This window comes from Bemisia tabaci, chromosome 1 (assembly GCF_918797505.1).
Source record: "Bemisia tabaci chromosome 1, PGI_BMITA_v3".
NCBI lineage: Eukaryota > Metazoa > Arthropoda > Insecta > Hemiptera > Aleyrodidae > Bemisia > Bemisia tabaci.
In genome coordinates this window covers 79391619-79407913 of record NC_092793.1, presented here as the reverse complement: position 1 = coordinate 79407913, position 16295 = coordinate 79391619, and the positions used below count along the sequence as shown (strand labels likewise).

The 16295-nt window shown below is 37.7% G+C and overlaps 1 protein-coding gene across 1 annotated transcript in view; it reads right to left on the bottom strand.

Annotated features, from left to right (window-relative positions):
* Positions 1-16206, bottom strand: part of Pex1 (peroxisomal biogenesis factor 1) — a 38521-nt gene extending 22315 nt beyond the window's left edge. Inside the window, exons 1-7 of the mRNA XM_019061543.2 lie at positions 15866-16206; positions 14916-15143; positions 7485-7599; positions 5135-5844; positions 4027-4322; positions 2423-3345; positions 1830-1986 (exon numbers count right to left, since the gene is read on the bottom strand). Of these exons, the coding sequence (XP_018917088.2) occupies positions 1830-1986; positions 2423-3345; positions 4027-4322; positions 5135-5844; positions 7485-7599; positions 14916-15143; positions 15866-15973 (2537 nt within the window). The 5' untranslated portion in view covers positions 15974-16206. The remainder of the gene's footprint in view (positions 1-1829; positions 1987-2422; positions 3346-4026; positions 4323-5134; positions 5845-7484; positions 7600-14915; positions 15144-15865) is intronic.
* Between the last annotated feature and the right edge of the window lie 89 nt (positions 16207-16295).

Here is a 16295-nt window from a genome sequence, read left to right as displayed (position 1 = left end):
CAAGGAAATTTCATACAGAACACGATTTGAGCAACAAAAATTATTGAATATAACTTCTTACTATGATATTAGCTTTTTTCAGTCCATAAATTCAAACTATCCACTAATGAAAAAAATTGTAATCTACTCAAATTAAATTGCACGCTAATTTTCATCGTAACACTCTCTACAGTATGAAAATGTGGCAACATATAGCAAGAGGTTATTTGGGCCAGAAAAAGGGTGCTAGGCAAAGAGTGAGCTCTACCCCTTCAGAAAAATATTCCAGTGTATTTGAGGAATTTTCAAGGCGTTACATACCTACTCTGTTAGAATTGAGACACTCAGTGGTGTCACTCCCCCCCTAGGTACTTGACGAGTTCCCCCCCTATTTCATTAATTTTCACCCCCCCCCCTTAAACAGCCGCGAAGTTCCAGGGGGCGGCCCCCTCCCCCGACGGGGGGTCCGGGGGGCCTCCCCGGAAAATTTTGAAAATTTGATGCTCTCTAGAAGCAATTTGAGGCTATAGTCAGCAGTTTTGTCTCCGATTCCACTGCAGAAATTTGCGTAGTTTTCGGTGTAAAAATATATAATTTTTTTTTTTTTTAAAAAAAAAAAAACTTAGGTAAGGATGAATATTTATGGATGCCTTCTCCATACAGATACACTGAGCAATTTTATTTCCATTACAAAAAATAAATAAGTAAAAAATTATTTCATTCGTGGAATGAAAAGGGTCCCCTCAAAGGTTCATTAAAATCTCCCATTAACGATGCCGGAAGTTTCTCTTTTTATTTTGAATAAATCCTCCCCCCCCCCCCCCCAACTTTAGGCTATCCCTTTCCAATCCTTACCGACGACACCCTCCTTAAATTTTATCAGAAGCTATTTCCATGGTCTTCATCTAACATAAATTTAACTAGGCTGCTCCCTTCCCGTAAGCAAGTTCGATCCTAACTCGACTGAGCTCCCCCCCTACCACAACTGAGCCCCCCTTACCTCGACTAAAGGTCCCCTCAACCTTTCGTGAGCTACGTGTAGTAACATTATTATTTTTCTTGACATTAAATGAGCTTTCCTTTTAAAAGCCAGAAAATGATGCTTACGATTAGAACTAACAGTAGCAGTGTCTTGCATGTAAATGCCCCCTTGAAAAAAATAAAAATAAAACAAACGGGCAAGAAAGATGAAGGGACAAGAAAAATCGTGAAGGAGAGAAAAGAAAGAAAAGCGGGGGAGAGAGCAAAATATGGGGGGATGAAGGATCGGGAGAAAAGGAAAATGGGGGGGGGGGGGAGAGAACAAAATATGGGGGGAATGAAGGATCGGGGAGAAAAGGAAATGAGGGGGGGAATAAACGAAGAATAGGGGGGAGAGAACAAAATATGGGGGAATGAAGGATAGAGGCGAAAAGGAAATGGGGGGGGGGCGAGGAACAGGTGAGGGGGGTAGAACAAAATATGGGGGGAATGAAAGATCGGGGAGAAAAGGAAATGGGGGGGGAGAAACGAAGAATACGGGGGAACAGGAGAACGGGGGGGGGGTGCAGAAAATAAGGAAGATCGGTGGAGAGGAGAATATCTACGAGGGAAAACAGGTAACGCTTTGGCGGATTCACGGTAAAAGTGCCCATTTTAAAAAAAAAAAAAAAAAAAAAAAAAAAAAAAAAAGTCACCCCCCCCAATTTCAAACTTGACGAGTTGCTCGTCTACAAACATGGCTACTGACACCACTGGAGACACTGAGTGCAGGAGGTACTTTTTTTTTGGAATAAATTAGATGGAAAAGTAGCCTTTCCTGTACTTAAACCCTTAATTTACTCCAAAAAATCCTCTATTCCTCTACTTACTTTTTGAAAATGTTTCGGACGCCCTCTTCACTGGCACCGATGAACTTAGATAGCAATTCAGGGCCTTTGATGCTGATAAAGTTGATACGGCACTCCGTTACCAGAGATGATGCAATCATTGTCTTACCAGTGCCAGGCATCCCATAGAGCAAAATTCCTGCAATAAAACGCAATAAAATTAATAGTCAGCTATGCAAAATCTATGTCCATTAAAAATCCTTCATTTGAAATTTGATCCTTCCCTGAAGTAATATGTAGTTCTTTTGTGGTTGCACTGCCAGCTTTTGTAATAGTAATTCAGGTGCAAAATACAAAGAAAATAAACTTTTTTCCAACTCTCTAATACACAAATTTTAGAATTTGGATGCAGGAGCAGCACATTTTTCAACTTTTGTCCCATTAGCTGAAAAAAACTCAAGTTTATACCTTCTGAATCAACTCAAAAATTGCTTTAAAAAAAAGAAGAATGAAGTTAAAAATTGCTAGCTGCGAGAGATTCTGGACACTTTCGAAGGAGAATTTTGAGCATTTGAACACTTCTTAACTTCCTTACAATGTTAAATTCTTTAATTTAAGGTAAGTAAAATGCTTACCAGAGAGGTTCTTGGAAGGATTCTGCATAAAGATTTGTGGATACTTCACAGGCCAAATTAAATGTTCTGTTAAAATCTGCTTGATCCGGCTCATTCCACCTATATCGCTCCATGAAATCTTTTCTTCTCTTTTCAAATTAACATCTCTGAGACTCAGTGGCACAATAGCTTTAACAGCCTCTTGAATGTGATCATCACTAACGAAATGGTCCTTTTTGAAGCCACCCTCCTTCCAAGCAACAAATTTGATCTTTTGGCATAAGTCACTAAAATCTTGGATGGCATAGTTTTCAGTTTTTGAGGCCAAACTTTCAAAATCAACATTAAAACCTTGCTCTAAAATTTTTTGAGGTAGGAAGCTCTTTAAAATTTGTATACGATTTTCTTTGGTCAGTTCAGGAATTTCAAAAACAACACTAAAAACAGGGATACCATGAACAGGCATTATTTCTTCATTCAGTTTAGCCGAAGAGCCTGCTGTGGCTATTACAATAATACGAAAGTTTGACTGTGCAAAAGACACGAGTTCTTTGAAGGTTATTGCAACTTTATGAGAGTGTACAAACTCAGGGTAATTATCATGATTAAAGTATACGGCGCTACAAATGATATCGATGTCATCTAAGAATAGGATAGAAGGCTCGTGATAAACACACTCTACAAAACACTGTTTTAGGGCTTTTTCCACTTTGTCAAACGTTTTCCCTTTCAACGTCTTGCAAGAGAAATATTTGTGATAAACAAAATAGGGAGCTACGATTAAGTCTTTGAATAGAAGTTTTGCAGCTGTAGTTTTCCCGCTGCCAGGCCCACCGGTGACGAGGAAATTGCAAGACTTAAAAATTGTGAACTTGGGTGCCTCGGAAAGGTGTAAGCTAAGTGGAATCAGCTTTTGTCCTTCTGAACACATTTCTTCAAGGTGACTGAAACGAAACAAACAAACAAAAGTTTCAGTTAATGGTTGCATTTATTAACAATTTTGAAATCACTTCTATGAGCTCTTCTGCTCCCCTATTTCTCATTTTTTGTATGAGATTTATCTATGAGTCTAGTAGGTTGATTAATCATGAATTTATAGCTGTTGACTGATGATATTCTCTAGATGAATCTGCTGTTGTCTAATTTTTGAATCATGACCAAGGGTTTTTTTTATTCATTATTATTTGTTTTTCTTCAATTTTTTTTGCTGCAATGAGGCTCTCTTGATAACATGGAATTCTCAACAACAAAATAGACAAATTTTCTGAGGGGCACCATCAAACAAATCCAAAATAAAATGCAAAATTGGACTTCATGTAAATGTCAACTGAAAAAGGTTTTCCTTTTAAGAATTTTTAAAATGTGATTTCCTCCAATTTTCGGGCTTTTTAACATCAATAATTGCCAGCTGATGATACTAGGAAAATGTAGGGAAATAAGAGACCTAAGGAAATAGCTCATAAGAGGACAATACCCAAATTTCCAGTGTACAAGACTCAACTATTGACAGTCAATAAACAGATATATAAAACTACATGGTGTAAATTGAGTTGACTAAAATTCAAGTTAGAAACAAAAAGATAAAAAATAAAATAAGCATTAATAGGCATGAATTGGGTACTTACACAGTACACAGATCATCTAAATTCAATTTGAAAGTATCCTGCCTGGGGGACCAATCAGATTTGTATGGATACTTGCGCAAAAGTCGAAAACTTAAAAACCTGAGACTATCCCTCGTTAATAAGAACACTTTTGACTTGTCTGAGCTAATAATGAGCTTTAATTTACACTCATTATTCCGGTAAGGCATGGATAACAATGATGTGCGATTCAACAAAAATGGAGAGCTTTCTTCCAGACAATTTTGTAAGTGAATTTTCAGTTGCTTTTGAAATTCTATCTCTTCATCCTCACTAACCTGCCAAAGAAGATAAAAAAAGATAGATAAATAACCAAAAAACAGATGACAAATAAGAATGAACTGAATCTATAGGTGAAATCTGAATCAAAACGTCCTATTGAATGTTTTATCTTGAAAACCTGATAAAAAACAGATACCTAAGAGTAAAAACATAAATGAGAAAAATTCGGCAGTGATTCTTTATCAGCACGGTATCAAACTATTATGATTAGAGCAGTTCATAGTATGCTAAAATTACAATATTGCTGACATTAAAAAAAACTTAAAACTTTTCTCAAAATAATTATTAATACTAATATTAATAATAAAATATTATATAAAATATCAATATTGTTAATACTAATCATTTAATTAATAATAAATATTATAAACGTCATTTTGGACAGTCTACCGGCCTCCCTCTTCAGCAGGGAGGCGTGCTATTAAAATTTTAGGTTTTTTTAAATTTTGGCAATTCCGATTTTACTTTTTGCACTTTTTTTGTTTGATGATCATTTTAGTTCATGGTTACTTCTCAAAACAAAATGTGATGTATCTTCATCTCGACAATTGCCCTGTGATAACTTTTGAAAAAAAATAGCAATTGTGTCAAGATAAAATAAAATGAAGTAGGAGCTGAGATGTCAATCTGAGGATGCATTTTGCTCGTGCACGCTGTCAGCTCTCAGTAAGGCAAAAAAAAAACATTTTAGGACACACTCAGGGCTGGAAATTACTGAAGTCAACTTATGGTTGAACCTAAATACTCCACATACAATTTCAAAGAATGGGTAAGACATGTAAGTAAGAACACAACTAAAAATACTCACACAAAAGTCCAGTGGCGAAAAGAATATCACAGTTGGTTCCTGTATGGAGCAATTAATTTCACAATTCTCGACTTTGAGTCTATCACAGACATTGATTTGTAACATTTGCATCACCTCATTGGAAACATATACACACTTGTGATGAGGAATATGCTTATAATTTGTAAGTGACTTATCTAAATCTTCAATTACATTGATAGCAACATAGAAAACAGATTCATTATCGTCTACAGGTATGAATTCATTTTCTGGAACATTTTCAGGTACTACTGTTTTAGGGTTACTTTTTGGAGAATCGGACAGTACCAGATCAACTTTGGTAATCTTGCACAGCCATGGTCTCTGCCTAAAAACCCACAGTTTTGGGAGGTGTTTGCGAAAAACGAAACAGTTAAACGGATGAGTAAGCAGAGGGGAAGCATATAAAAATGTTAATGCTGAGCTTGGATGAACTCGGAAATAGAAATTTTTTTTAATTGCTTTTGAACTTGAAATAGTTTCATTTGTTAATAGTGGCCATGCCTCTTCTTTGAAATATTCCTTGAAATAATCGGAAGGACAGTTCGAAGGGGAAGAGGAACTTTCTGTATTTCTAGTAACAATATCCGATTTATTGTTTGGTGCGTGTTTATGCTTATCATCAGCGTAGTTGATAACCAGTTCTGAAAACTGCTCGAGGCATCCAACATCTGAATTTGGTTCGATAAAATCTGAAACAAAGGAGAGGCAAAGTAAAATGATGTCACAACATTTTAGAAAACCATTCACAATATAAAATCAAAAAGTCCTCTTTTAATAAAGTGTACAATTTTGTTTTTGTACATTGTACTATCAGTTTTAGTAGAAAAATAGAACACAGATTATGAATTTGCCAATATCACACATTTATATTATATAAGAGACGGATCAGAAAATAAATAAGGATATCATTTGTAAATCGGAAGTGATAAAAAGGAGGCCAAAATTATGCTGTGAGTAAAATGAAACGAACCTTTTTTGCTCATCAATGTTCCTTAAAGGATAAATGTAGAAATACAATTTTCAGAATTTTACTCTAGGTTTGACTTTTCCCATGTCTGATGGCGGTAAAGTGATTTTAATTGGTAAATGAGAGAAAAATTATAATAATTTGGCAACTTGATTAATTTGCTTACATATATATTATCACTTCCCTGGTGGCATGTTGAGTGTTAAAGTCAAACTTTAAGAGAAAAAAAGTAAAAAATGTGTTAAAATGGATAAATTAGGAAATCCTGATGTAATATTTTAGGTAAAATTTCTGTTTAAAACAATCATGAAAAAAAACTAGCATCAAAGAGTTATTACATCTTAAAAATCACTCAAACTGATGCTAAACATAAAATAAACTGCAAAATGTACAAAATGAAAAACTAAACTTTCCAGTAAATTTGAGTTAAAATGTACTGAAATAATGTGATATAGAAACTTTCAAAACGGCAAGACATCATTTTTACACATGAAAGAACAAAGAAAGTTTCCTGACTTGGATACTTCAACATTTTTATTATATGTTAAAAGTTATATCTTCAAAATGTACGAGTTTTCAATTTTCTATTTTTTTTTTTTTCTAAAAAAAACCAATGTTACTAGGGAATTGCTTCATATGGATTGATAAATCAAGTGAATTCTCAGTTCAAGTTTTTAAAGCATACAAGGATTCGAGGTAGCTGAAAATGCTTGATACTTGAATTATTTTGAATTCAACTAAATATTAGGTATGATGAATTGGATGGCTAACCAGAATCAGCATATCGATGGCTAAAGTGCGAAACCATGTATCTCCATTGCTGTGTTTCAAAATCCCTGCTCCTATTTTTTATTCGGCGAGAAACAAGTCAACTATGTTGCTTAAAATTTCTAAAAAATATTTTGCTGATGGAGATGAAAAATGAAGGAGTTTTCAAGAAATTAAGTTGACTGGTTTTCCAAAGAAAAAATGAAGTAAGTACTTATGATAGGAAGTTTGCAACATCACAAACAGGGATACATGGTTTCACACTTTGGCCATCAATATCTGCATTTCAAATTCCCTCATTTTCTTTCATATTATTTTCTTTTAACAAGAAAACTAAGCAAAATAATGCCTGGCGATTTTCTTGTCGGTTTCCACTATATCATAAAAAATACACTCACACAATCTCAAGTCAGAATTTTGCCCAGTTTTCTGTCCAAGAAATTTAATTAAAAAAAAAAAAAACAAGGCATGGCGTAATGTAATTAGATTAGTGCTCCCTAAAAAGCTGTCTAACCGAGGTGAAAAGAGAACTTCTGTGCATAAATCATATCAATAAGAACTACAGAACTTCACTACAGAACTTTAGAAACTTACCGACTCTTAGATTCATCGAAAGAGATTTTGAGATCCAAATTGGGAACACTTGAGTGGACCAAACTATCCGCAGCTGCGTTAAAAGACTTTCCTCTACATGATTAGCACAACTTTCCTACGGGAAGGAAAACAAGACAAATCAATTTAATGAAGATTCAGAAATAACAACGCACAAAAGAGGGTAAAGAAAACACATTACAGCTAGAATGGCGAAAATCAAGTGAAACGTGTGACTTTGTACAGCATTCTGAATTACATATCAATGGCCTGAGTGCAAAACCACATATCTCCATTGCAATGTTTTAAAATTCCGATCCTTCTTCGTTTTTACGAAGAGAGACAAATTAAGTTTGTGGCTAAAAAAAAAAACAGAATATTCTGCTAAAAGTGAAGAAAAATCAAGGAAATTTTCAAGACATTGTGTTGACCATGTTTCCAAAGATGCAGAATAACAGGAAGTCTACAACGTCGAAAAAGGAGATACGTGGTTTCGCATTTTGGCCATTGGTATTTCCTAATCATTGGTAGGTACTTACTTCATTTCCTCATGAAGCTGACCGTAAAACGTAATTTCATGAAATTCGCCTTGTAAACGAATGATTCTGGTTGTTCATGTCTACAAAAAAATTTCTGCAATTTTTTTTCTCGGTCAACAGAATAGATACACAAGAATCAAGATGGCGAATTTTCAGTCGCGCTCTAAAAAAGAAAATTTGTTTGGCGTGAACTTGTCAAACAAACTCGGAGAAAGGCCCTTCCAACCTCCAGCCATTAAATATCGATGGTGTAGGTCGGCAATCACAGAACTCGTTTGCGGTGTCTGAAAATCTCTGCCTCTATGGTATTTTTTTAAAGGAGAACAAACTGACATCATTCCTTGAAGTTTTTGCAGAATTTTCTTCGCACTGAGAAGAAAAATCACGGCAGTTTTGATGACTTGCCGTTGAGTAGTTTTCGTATAAAAAATAAAGTATGACAGGAAGTCTGCGACGTCGCAAACCGAGTTATGTGATTGCCGACTAAACCGTCGAAGTGTCAAATTTTCGATCTCGAGTTTCCTTCAAAATCCGTCTCAACTCTTTTAGATGTAATCACTGAAACAGCTGAAACAGTCATGAGTTGAAAAACGCTGAATCCGCGAGTTTAAGTATTAGCGCTTCACACAGAGCGGAGTGGCGCGGCGTGCTGCCAGCGCGAAGCGCGCACTGGCGCCTACAAACCGAAAGGGATACTTCACGCATTGCGCAATGCTTGAAGTATCCCTGTTAAAGATAAAGTAATACAGGAAGTCTGCAACGTCGTAAACCGAGTTATGTGATTGCCGACTTACACCGTTGATATGGTTGTATTTATGGTTAAGTGACGCCAGAATGCAACTATTCGTGCTTAACGGATGCCTGTGTTGCATACGGACAGAATTGAAGGCGTTTCAGCTGCCCTTGGCAAGACGCACTAGCTGGCACCTGACACTAGGATAAATGAGGTGCAACTATTCGTGCTTAACGGATGTCCAGGTTGCATATGGACACAAATGAAGGCGCTCCGGCGTCTCGAGGCAAAACGCGCAGGAGCTATTAAGCCGTCTTGCGCTGTTTTAATTCGCTAATGAGGTGTTGCTTTGATCACGAAGGGCATGAAACAAAGTTAACGCCCCTCATTTGGACTGCATTTTGCAATTTGGAACTATGAATTCTGGCTCTTTTGGAAAAACATTTATTTGCATAAGGAAACTAATGGCACATCGACGGTGAAACTACCAAACCACGTATCTCGTTTGCGGTGTTTAAAAATCTCCGCTCACATTTTATTTTTTTGAAGTAGACCAAATCAATATCATTCCTTGAAATTTTCACAGAATTTTCTCCGCACGAAGAGGAAAAATCACGGAAATTTTCAAGACTGGACGTTAAGTAGCTTTTCATTTAAAAAATAAAGTATGACAGGAAGTCTGCGACGTCGCAAACCGAGATACGTGGTTTGGTAGTTTCACCGTCGACATGCGTTGTTTTTAAACCGGGCTAGAATTTATAGCTCCAAATTGCAAAATGCAGTCCATTTATTCCCCGAACATTTTTACAAGAGGATGTCCAGCGGCTTATGATTTGATCATGCAGTTGTGTGTATACATCGAAGAAGTAGTGGAAATATAGGTACGGGACTATTTACCCTGGATTCACCTTAAAACACACGCATCCTCAAAAGTGGGAAGATCGACGTTCCCCGCACAAAAAAACCTAACTACATTCTAATGTTGCCAAATTTCCCCTCGCAAATTGTATTTTTCCTTGAAGAATCTTGGGCATTCCTAATTGAAAATTATTATGATTTTCCTTCTGATCTCGTGTGAAAATCAGGAGAATTTTAGTCAAAAATTGCGCATGTTTATTCTTGTATAAAATGCAAGTATTTGAGTCAATTTGGCAACCTTGAAATGGAATGACGTTCCTTCGTCCGGGAAACAACGAGATCAGTGGCGAGGCGTAAATGATCGATTATCGATATTCCCCCATTTGAAACTGTGGTAAAGAATCGATAGTTAAGGTGTTCGCTGCGAACACTCTGTCTATCGATCCTTTTCCACAGGTTTGAATGGCAGAGCAATCGATAAATCGCAAAGCACGCCACGCCACAGAACGAGATGTGGGTCAAACCTGGGATTAGCTTAATCATTGGTGGATTAGGCTAAAGAGGGGGCTAAGAAGCAAGGATTCCTGGTGATCGAGACTGAGAAAAGAGAGGGTGCGCCCTTCTCAAAGCGTCGAGCAAAGGGAGGACAATAGATTCACGCTTTCTCAGACACCCTTCTTTTACAATCGCGCGGATATTGCACCGGGTGCGATCGGGCGCCCCTAAATCCCTGATTCCCGGCTCGACTAAACGCCACTTGGCGTGAACGTGTGATCAAACTAGAACAATCGTCTTACAGATTCTCATTGGGGATTCTATCCTTTGATGCCAAATTGAGGAACAGAACCCATATCCGGAGATGGATGGGGCTAAATTTTGCAATCAGGAACTTTAGTATCTGGCTCAGCTTAGAAGCAACGTATGTACCATTAGTTTCCCTGTGCACAAGGGGGTCTTTACGGGTGAGCCAGAAATTGTAGTTCCTTATTGCAATATGAAGTCCGACAAGGGTGCTCCAAACCAACTCATTTTCATGCGAATTAAATGAGACGCTTTAAAAAATCATAGAAAAATTGATAGCAAGAATCCGGCGTGAGTTGTTCAGGGCTCTCATAACTTCTTCATCTTCCAAAATTTCCGGATTCTCTGGCTTTTGACTCTATTTGGACCGAGTTTAACAGAAAGGAACCAAGCCACATCAGCCATTGCCAAATTTAACAGGGGAATTTGATTTTTTACGAAAGAACGGGTGTGCGGATTCCTTTGAAAATTTTAGGGAATTCGCCTCGTAATATGGAGAAAATACACTGAAATTTGCACTAAAATCCGTACAACTGTTTCGATGTAAAAAATTAAATTGCCCGATTAAATTTGGCAATGGCTGATGTGGCTTGGTTCCTTTCTGTTTAACGCGGTCCATTTCAAATTTTTCCATCTGATTCTTCTTGCTTTGGTTAAACTATGGGAAAAATCTCCCTCTTCTAGGGTTTCGAATTAAAGGAAAACGCACTCGAAAGTCTTTCGCACTTTCCCGAATGGCACTGGCTGAAGCTGCTGAGCCGAAAAGCTTCTCACGAAATTCCCTGACTTCTCGTATGCATGCCTAGACTTTTTCAGGTCGCCGTAAACTCCCTGACTTTCCAGATTTTCCAGTACCACACTGTTGGTACCACACTGTAGGTTTGTTGGTACCACACTGCAGGTTTTTTGGTACCACACTACAATTGAGATTTAGGTGGGTTTCGCGCCGTTCTGATATTGGAGCACAATAAAAAAAAGAGCCTTTTTTGAAAAGAACCTATCAATTTTCACGATAGTACGGCTCTTATTTACCTAGTTGCATCATGTATCGGGTTTGGGCTACGAGCCCTGGCGCAGATTTAAAACAAGGGTTGAAAAGCCGGCAAAATGACCTATTGCAGAGCAAGTGTTTTACATTTGAATTTTCCCAAGATGACGAAAAGTAAGTGTGTACCTATAGGTACTACGGAACGCCGTATGAGCCTTCAGATATTGCCGTATTTCCTTCAATTAAAAACGAATTTACTGTGAATACTCTCCGACAAATTTTTCAGACAATTTTGTTCGCAATTTCATCTGACAAGGGGAGCTTCCCAAGTGTAACCGGAATTTCGAGTTGAAATTTCGCATGAAGATACTAGAGATGATTTTAAGGATGCCGTATTTTTTCGTTTTTTCGAATGGGGTCGGGAAAGCCCTCAAAAAAAGGGCTAAAGATGCGGAAAAAACGTGCGCGCTAGCGGCACAAGGTAAACGTAGGTGATAGAGGCTCTGTATAATCAGTACCGCATGGCCAAATGGTAGCGCGCTCGCCTCGCAGGCGGGAGGTTCGAGGATCGGTTCCTGATTACCGCTCGTAATTTTATTTTACTTTATGCTTGTTTATTTTTCACTTACTTTATTTTGCACCATTCGCTCCGCAAACCGACTTACGAGGTAGAACACGTAGTGACTGAAGATTTTTTACATATGCTGATAAAAACTCGAAGTTTCTCTTGGATTGAAACGTTATATATAATTGAATGAACAAAACACTCTAAAACTCACCAAATTTCGTTGCCAAGCTGACTTTCCGGAGTATCAGTCAGATACAGATACAGATTCGACTGATACTCCGGAAAGTCAGTTTGGGAACGAAATGTGGTGAGTTTTAGAGTGTTTTGTTCATTCAATTATATATAACGTTTCAATCCAAGAGAAACTTCGAGTTTTTATCAGCATATGTAAAAAATCTTCAGTCACTACGTGTTCTACCTCGTAAGTCGGTTTGCGGAGCGAATGGTGCAAAATAAAGTAAGTGAAAAATAAACAAGCATAAAGTAAAATAAAATTACAAGCGGTAATCAGGAACCGATCCTCGAACCTCCCGCCTGCGAGCCGAGCGCGCTACCGTTTGGCCATGCGGTACTGATTATGCAGAGCCTCTATCACCTACGTTTACCTTGTGCCGCTAGCGCACGCGTTTTTTCCGCATCTTTAGCCCTTTTTTTGAGGGCTTTCCCGACCCCATTCGAAAAAACGAAAAAATACGGCATCCTTTAAAGCATCTCTAGTATCTTCATGCGAAATTTCAACTCGAAATTCCGGTTACACTTGGGAAGCTCCCCTTGTGAGATATCTGAAAATTTCGAGAGAAAGTATGCCTGACTTCCCTTAAAAATAAATATTTTACACGGGGAAACTTGACAACTCTCGAATGATGATACAACGTTCTTCCTTGGCTTGGCAATATTGCATAAATGTATTTTTTATTTCTGAACTCCCATTTTGGATAGTTGCATGCTGCCTAGTCTGCCATGTTAAGGAAGAACGCCGTATGAGCTTTCAGGCGTTGCTAAATTTCCGTTGATAATATACGAATTTCTTGACAAGCGTAAGAATATTTTTCTTCCAGTTTTACAGTAAATTTTGTTCGCAATTTCATCTAAATTTCCTGAAAATTTCAAGGTAAACTTTCCCCACAAATAAACAATTTATCGAAGGAAATTTGGCAGCTCTCGAAAGTTCATACGGCGTTTTTCCGTAGCACGGCAGCAGTGACGTCCATGATACGGTAACAAGGTTCCAACGCAACGCGGGTTTTAATTTTCACAACATTTCCGATGATGCCAGTCTGAATAGTGAGTCGGTTCACGTCCAGCGATGTCCTTGCACTTGCAATCTAATCAACTTGGAAAGTAACGTAGGTGACCGACAGAAAAGTTCCGACGTCCGAAAGTTTCGTCGAATAATTTGATACCCGGCAACGTCGCTGTTTCTCCTCGTTCTCGAGAACGTGAGGGTTGATTTCGTCGTCTTCCTGACATAAGGGCGTAACTACACTTGAAGATGAACCCTGTCGTCCATGTAACTCAATGCTTTCTCGGGTTCATCTCAAATTGTATTTACGCCTTTTTGTCAACCGAGCGACGATTTGAGGTGAGTTTCAGGTGTGCACGAAAATAAATTGATTTCGAGGCTCTGCACTCTGGTAAGACAGGGTGGGTACTCACTTGAGAGCGTGAGGGGTGCCAGACAGGGAGTGAGAGGAGTTGCCTGAGTTGCACTTTAGGAGGATCCTTCCATGCAGTTAAGGGCCGTTCAAGTATTATGTAAGGCATTTTGGCCGACTTTTTGACCCTCCCTCATCCCTTGTGAGGCATCCATAGGACAACCTCTTGCTCTTTCTTCCTTTATTCACATAAGATTGACTTAATCCCTCCCCCAATTTTTTACGAAAATAACAGAGGGAGTCTGAAAAATAGCTTAAAAAACGTATATTTCTTGGATCCACCCATTTAGTGCTCAGTGAATGTATTATTGGACAGGGGTAAATTTAACAAATTAACAAGGATGCGGAAAATTCTGCGGAGTAACACAGTTAAAATCTCAGCTCAAAGTTTCCTCACTTCACAAAAACAGCAAAAGAATGCCGTGAGCAGAAGAAATTTGAAAAATCAGTGCTGTTCTGCTTCTTTAAGGTATTTTCCCTGACAGACGAAAAAAATCTTCTCATAAAATCACATCTCACATGTTCATGGGTCTCCTCACTTCATAGGCTTGGGCATTTTCTGCTCCCCTCCCCCCCTTTAATCAGCTAGACAGCAATGGATTATGAGCTGGATCATTTAACGTTTACTTAAGGGCTGACTAGATTAAGCATTCAATATCTGGTTATTTCAAAGAAAGGAACCTGACTGTAATGAAGTTTAAGCTATTTTCATTTTTTAATTTGATTGAGGGTTTAATTTGAATGGACTGAGGAGACTTTCTTTTGATTTTTAAGATGTTGCACTCAATTAAATTTTGATTCCTTAATTCTTCTGCCAGATGTTCAGAAAACCTGTCCCTTGACATTTTTATATGTTTAACTGTTCAAGCTTTTTTCCTGAATTCAGGGGAAAGATTTTGAGCACAAAAAATTTAAAATGAACAGGCATTCTTTCCACACAGACATTCATAATTATCAGATACAGTAGGATTCCAATGAGTAAAAAATAACAGTGGATTGAAGGGGGGGGGGGGGTTGCAGAAAAGAAAAGCCATAGACTTCCCTTCAGGCCTGACTCTACAATAAAAGAAAAACTAGACATGAGTTAATCTAAAATTGAAACTTTTATATACTTAGGTAGGTAGGTGAAGCATAGTTGGCCTACTTCATTCAAAACCATCAAAAATCAGACATGTGTGCATTAAAATTGACCTCTAAATTTTAAAAGTGAACTATACAAGGAATCTACACCCCCCTTGAATAACAGAAAAAAAGGAAAAAAATATGGACCTTGAACTGAGAGGACTACTTACCAAAATATCATAGTCATCTGGTGTCAATGGAGTGATAGAGGCCTTCGCAACAGATACAAAATGTGTTACCTCTGACACACAGACCGATAACTTCTCTGGGATATTCAATAATCTAGCGTACACAGGGTTTAAGCCAATACATCCATCAGGAAGAGAATTTGACAACTGTCCACTGAAATATGCTGTGGGTGTGATTTCATCAGAGTCAAATCTGCGGACAGAGAAGACCTGAAAAAGAGATGGGTAAAATAATTGGAGCTTGCTTTCATGGGAAAGACACATTGAGTAAATTAGAGTAATTGTAGAAAAGAGTACCCTGAGGTAGCTGCCTTAAAAGACAGAAAAACTCTTTCAAAATCTGACCGATTCATGTTGCTTAAAATCTGGTTGAAACATAAGATTCACGTCTTCAGAGATTTGCTTGGCATCGAATTCTAAATAAGCTTAATAGGTCGTAGGTCAGTCCGATGACAAGATATTTTCTGAGATTTCCTGAACCTGCGACTGATTCCCCTGATTTGCTGTCTCACTACTTTCGAAGTTTCCCCAATTTGCTGTCTCACTACTTTCGAAGTTTCCCCAATTTGCTCTGCTACATTGCATAGTTCCCCCCAATCTGCATAACACAAATGTCATCAGATTGGGGGAACAGCAGTGTAAGACGAGGAACTCGGGGAAATTTTCTGGCAAAGTGGACAGCCCTCGCTGCCGTATTCCAAAGATTACCTATCACACTCAACTTTCCTGACGGACTGACGCGGATCTATAGACTTTGATTCCAACGTTCGATAAGAGCTTAAAGTATGGAATTCATGAAATAATAGTCAACATCTTTGTATGGAGTTACAAACAACAATATACACATTAAAGAATGGCATCGGCTATCAATCCAAATAGGTAGAAAATGTAGATACATGATTCCATTAAGAATGAAAAAAAAATAAGCTCACCTTAATTTTGTTGTCGGATTTGATTATGTGCTTGAATGACACTTGCGGGAGATAAATAAAACAATTCTGAGAGGAAACATAACAAACTTGGAAGACGCTGGTATTCATGGTGAGAGATTAGACTAACTGGAGTAAAGGGACAAAATGAAACAACCAGATGTTGATAAATCAAGAGAGAGCTAGGACCAGAAGTCATAAAAATACGATGGTAAAAATTATAATAAAAAAGGCAAAACATAAAGAATAAAAATATTTGGATAGTATTTTACACAGATTTTAAATGATCAGTTCACTTCCACACCCCACTCCACATTGTTAGGGAGAACCTAACCTAGAAAAAAAGGTTTGTTTTTGTTTTTGTTGACAAACCAGTCCAGTGTTACCTCATACAACCAATAAAAACTATGGCACACCTAAATGCATGAAATGG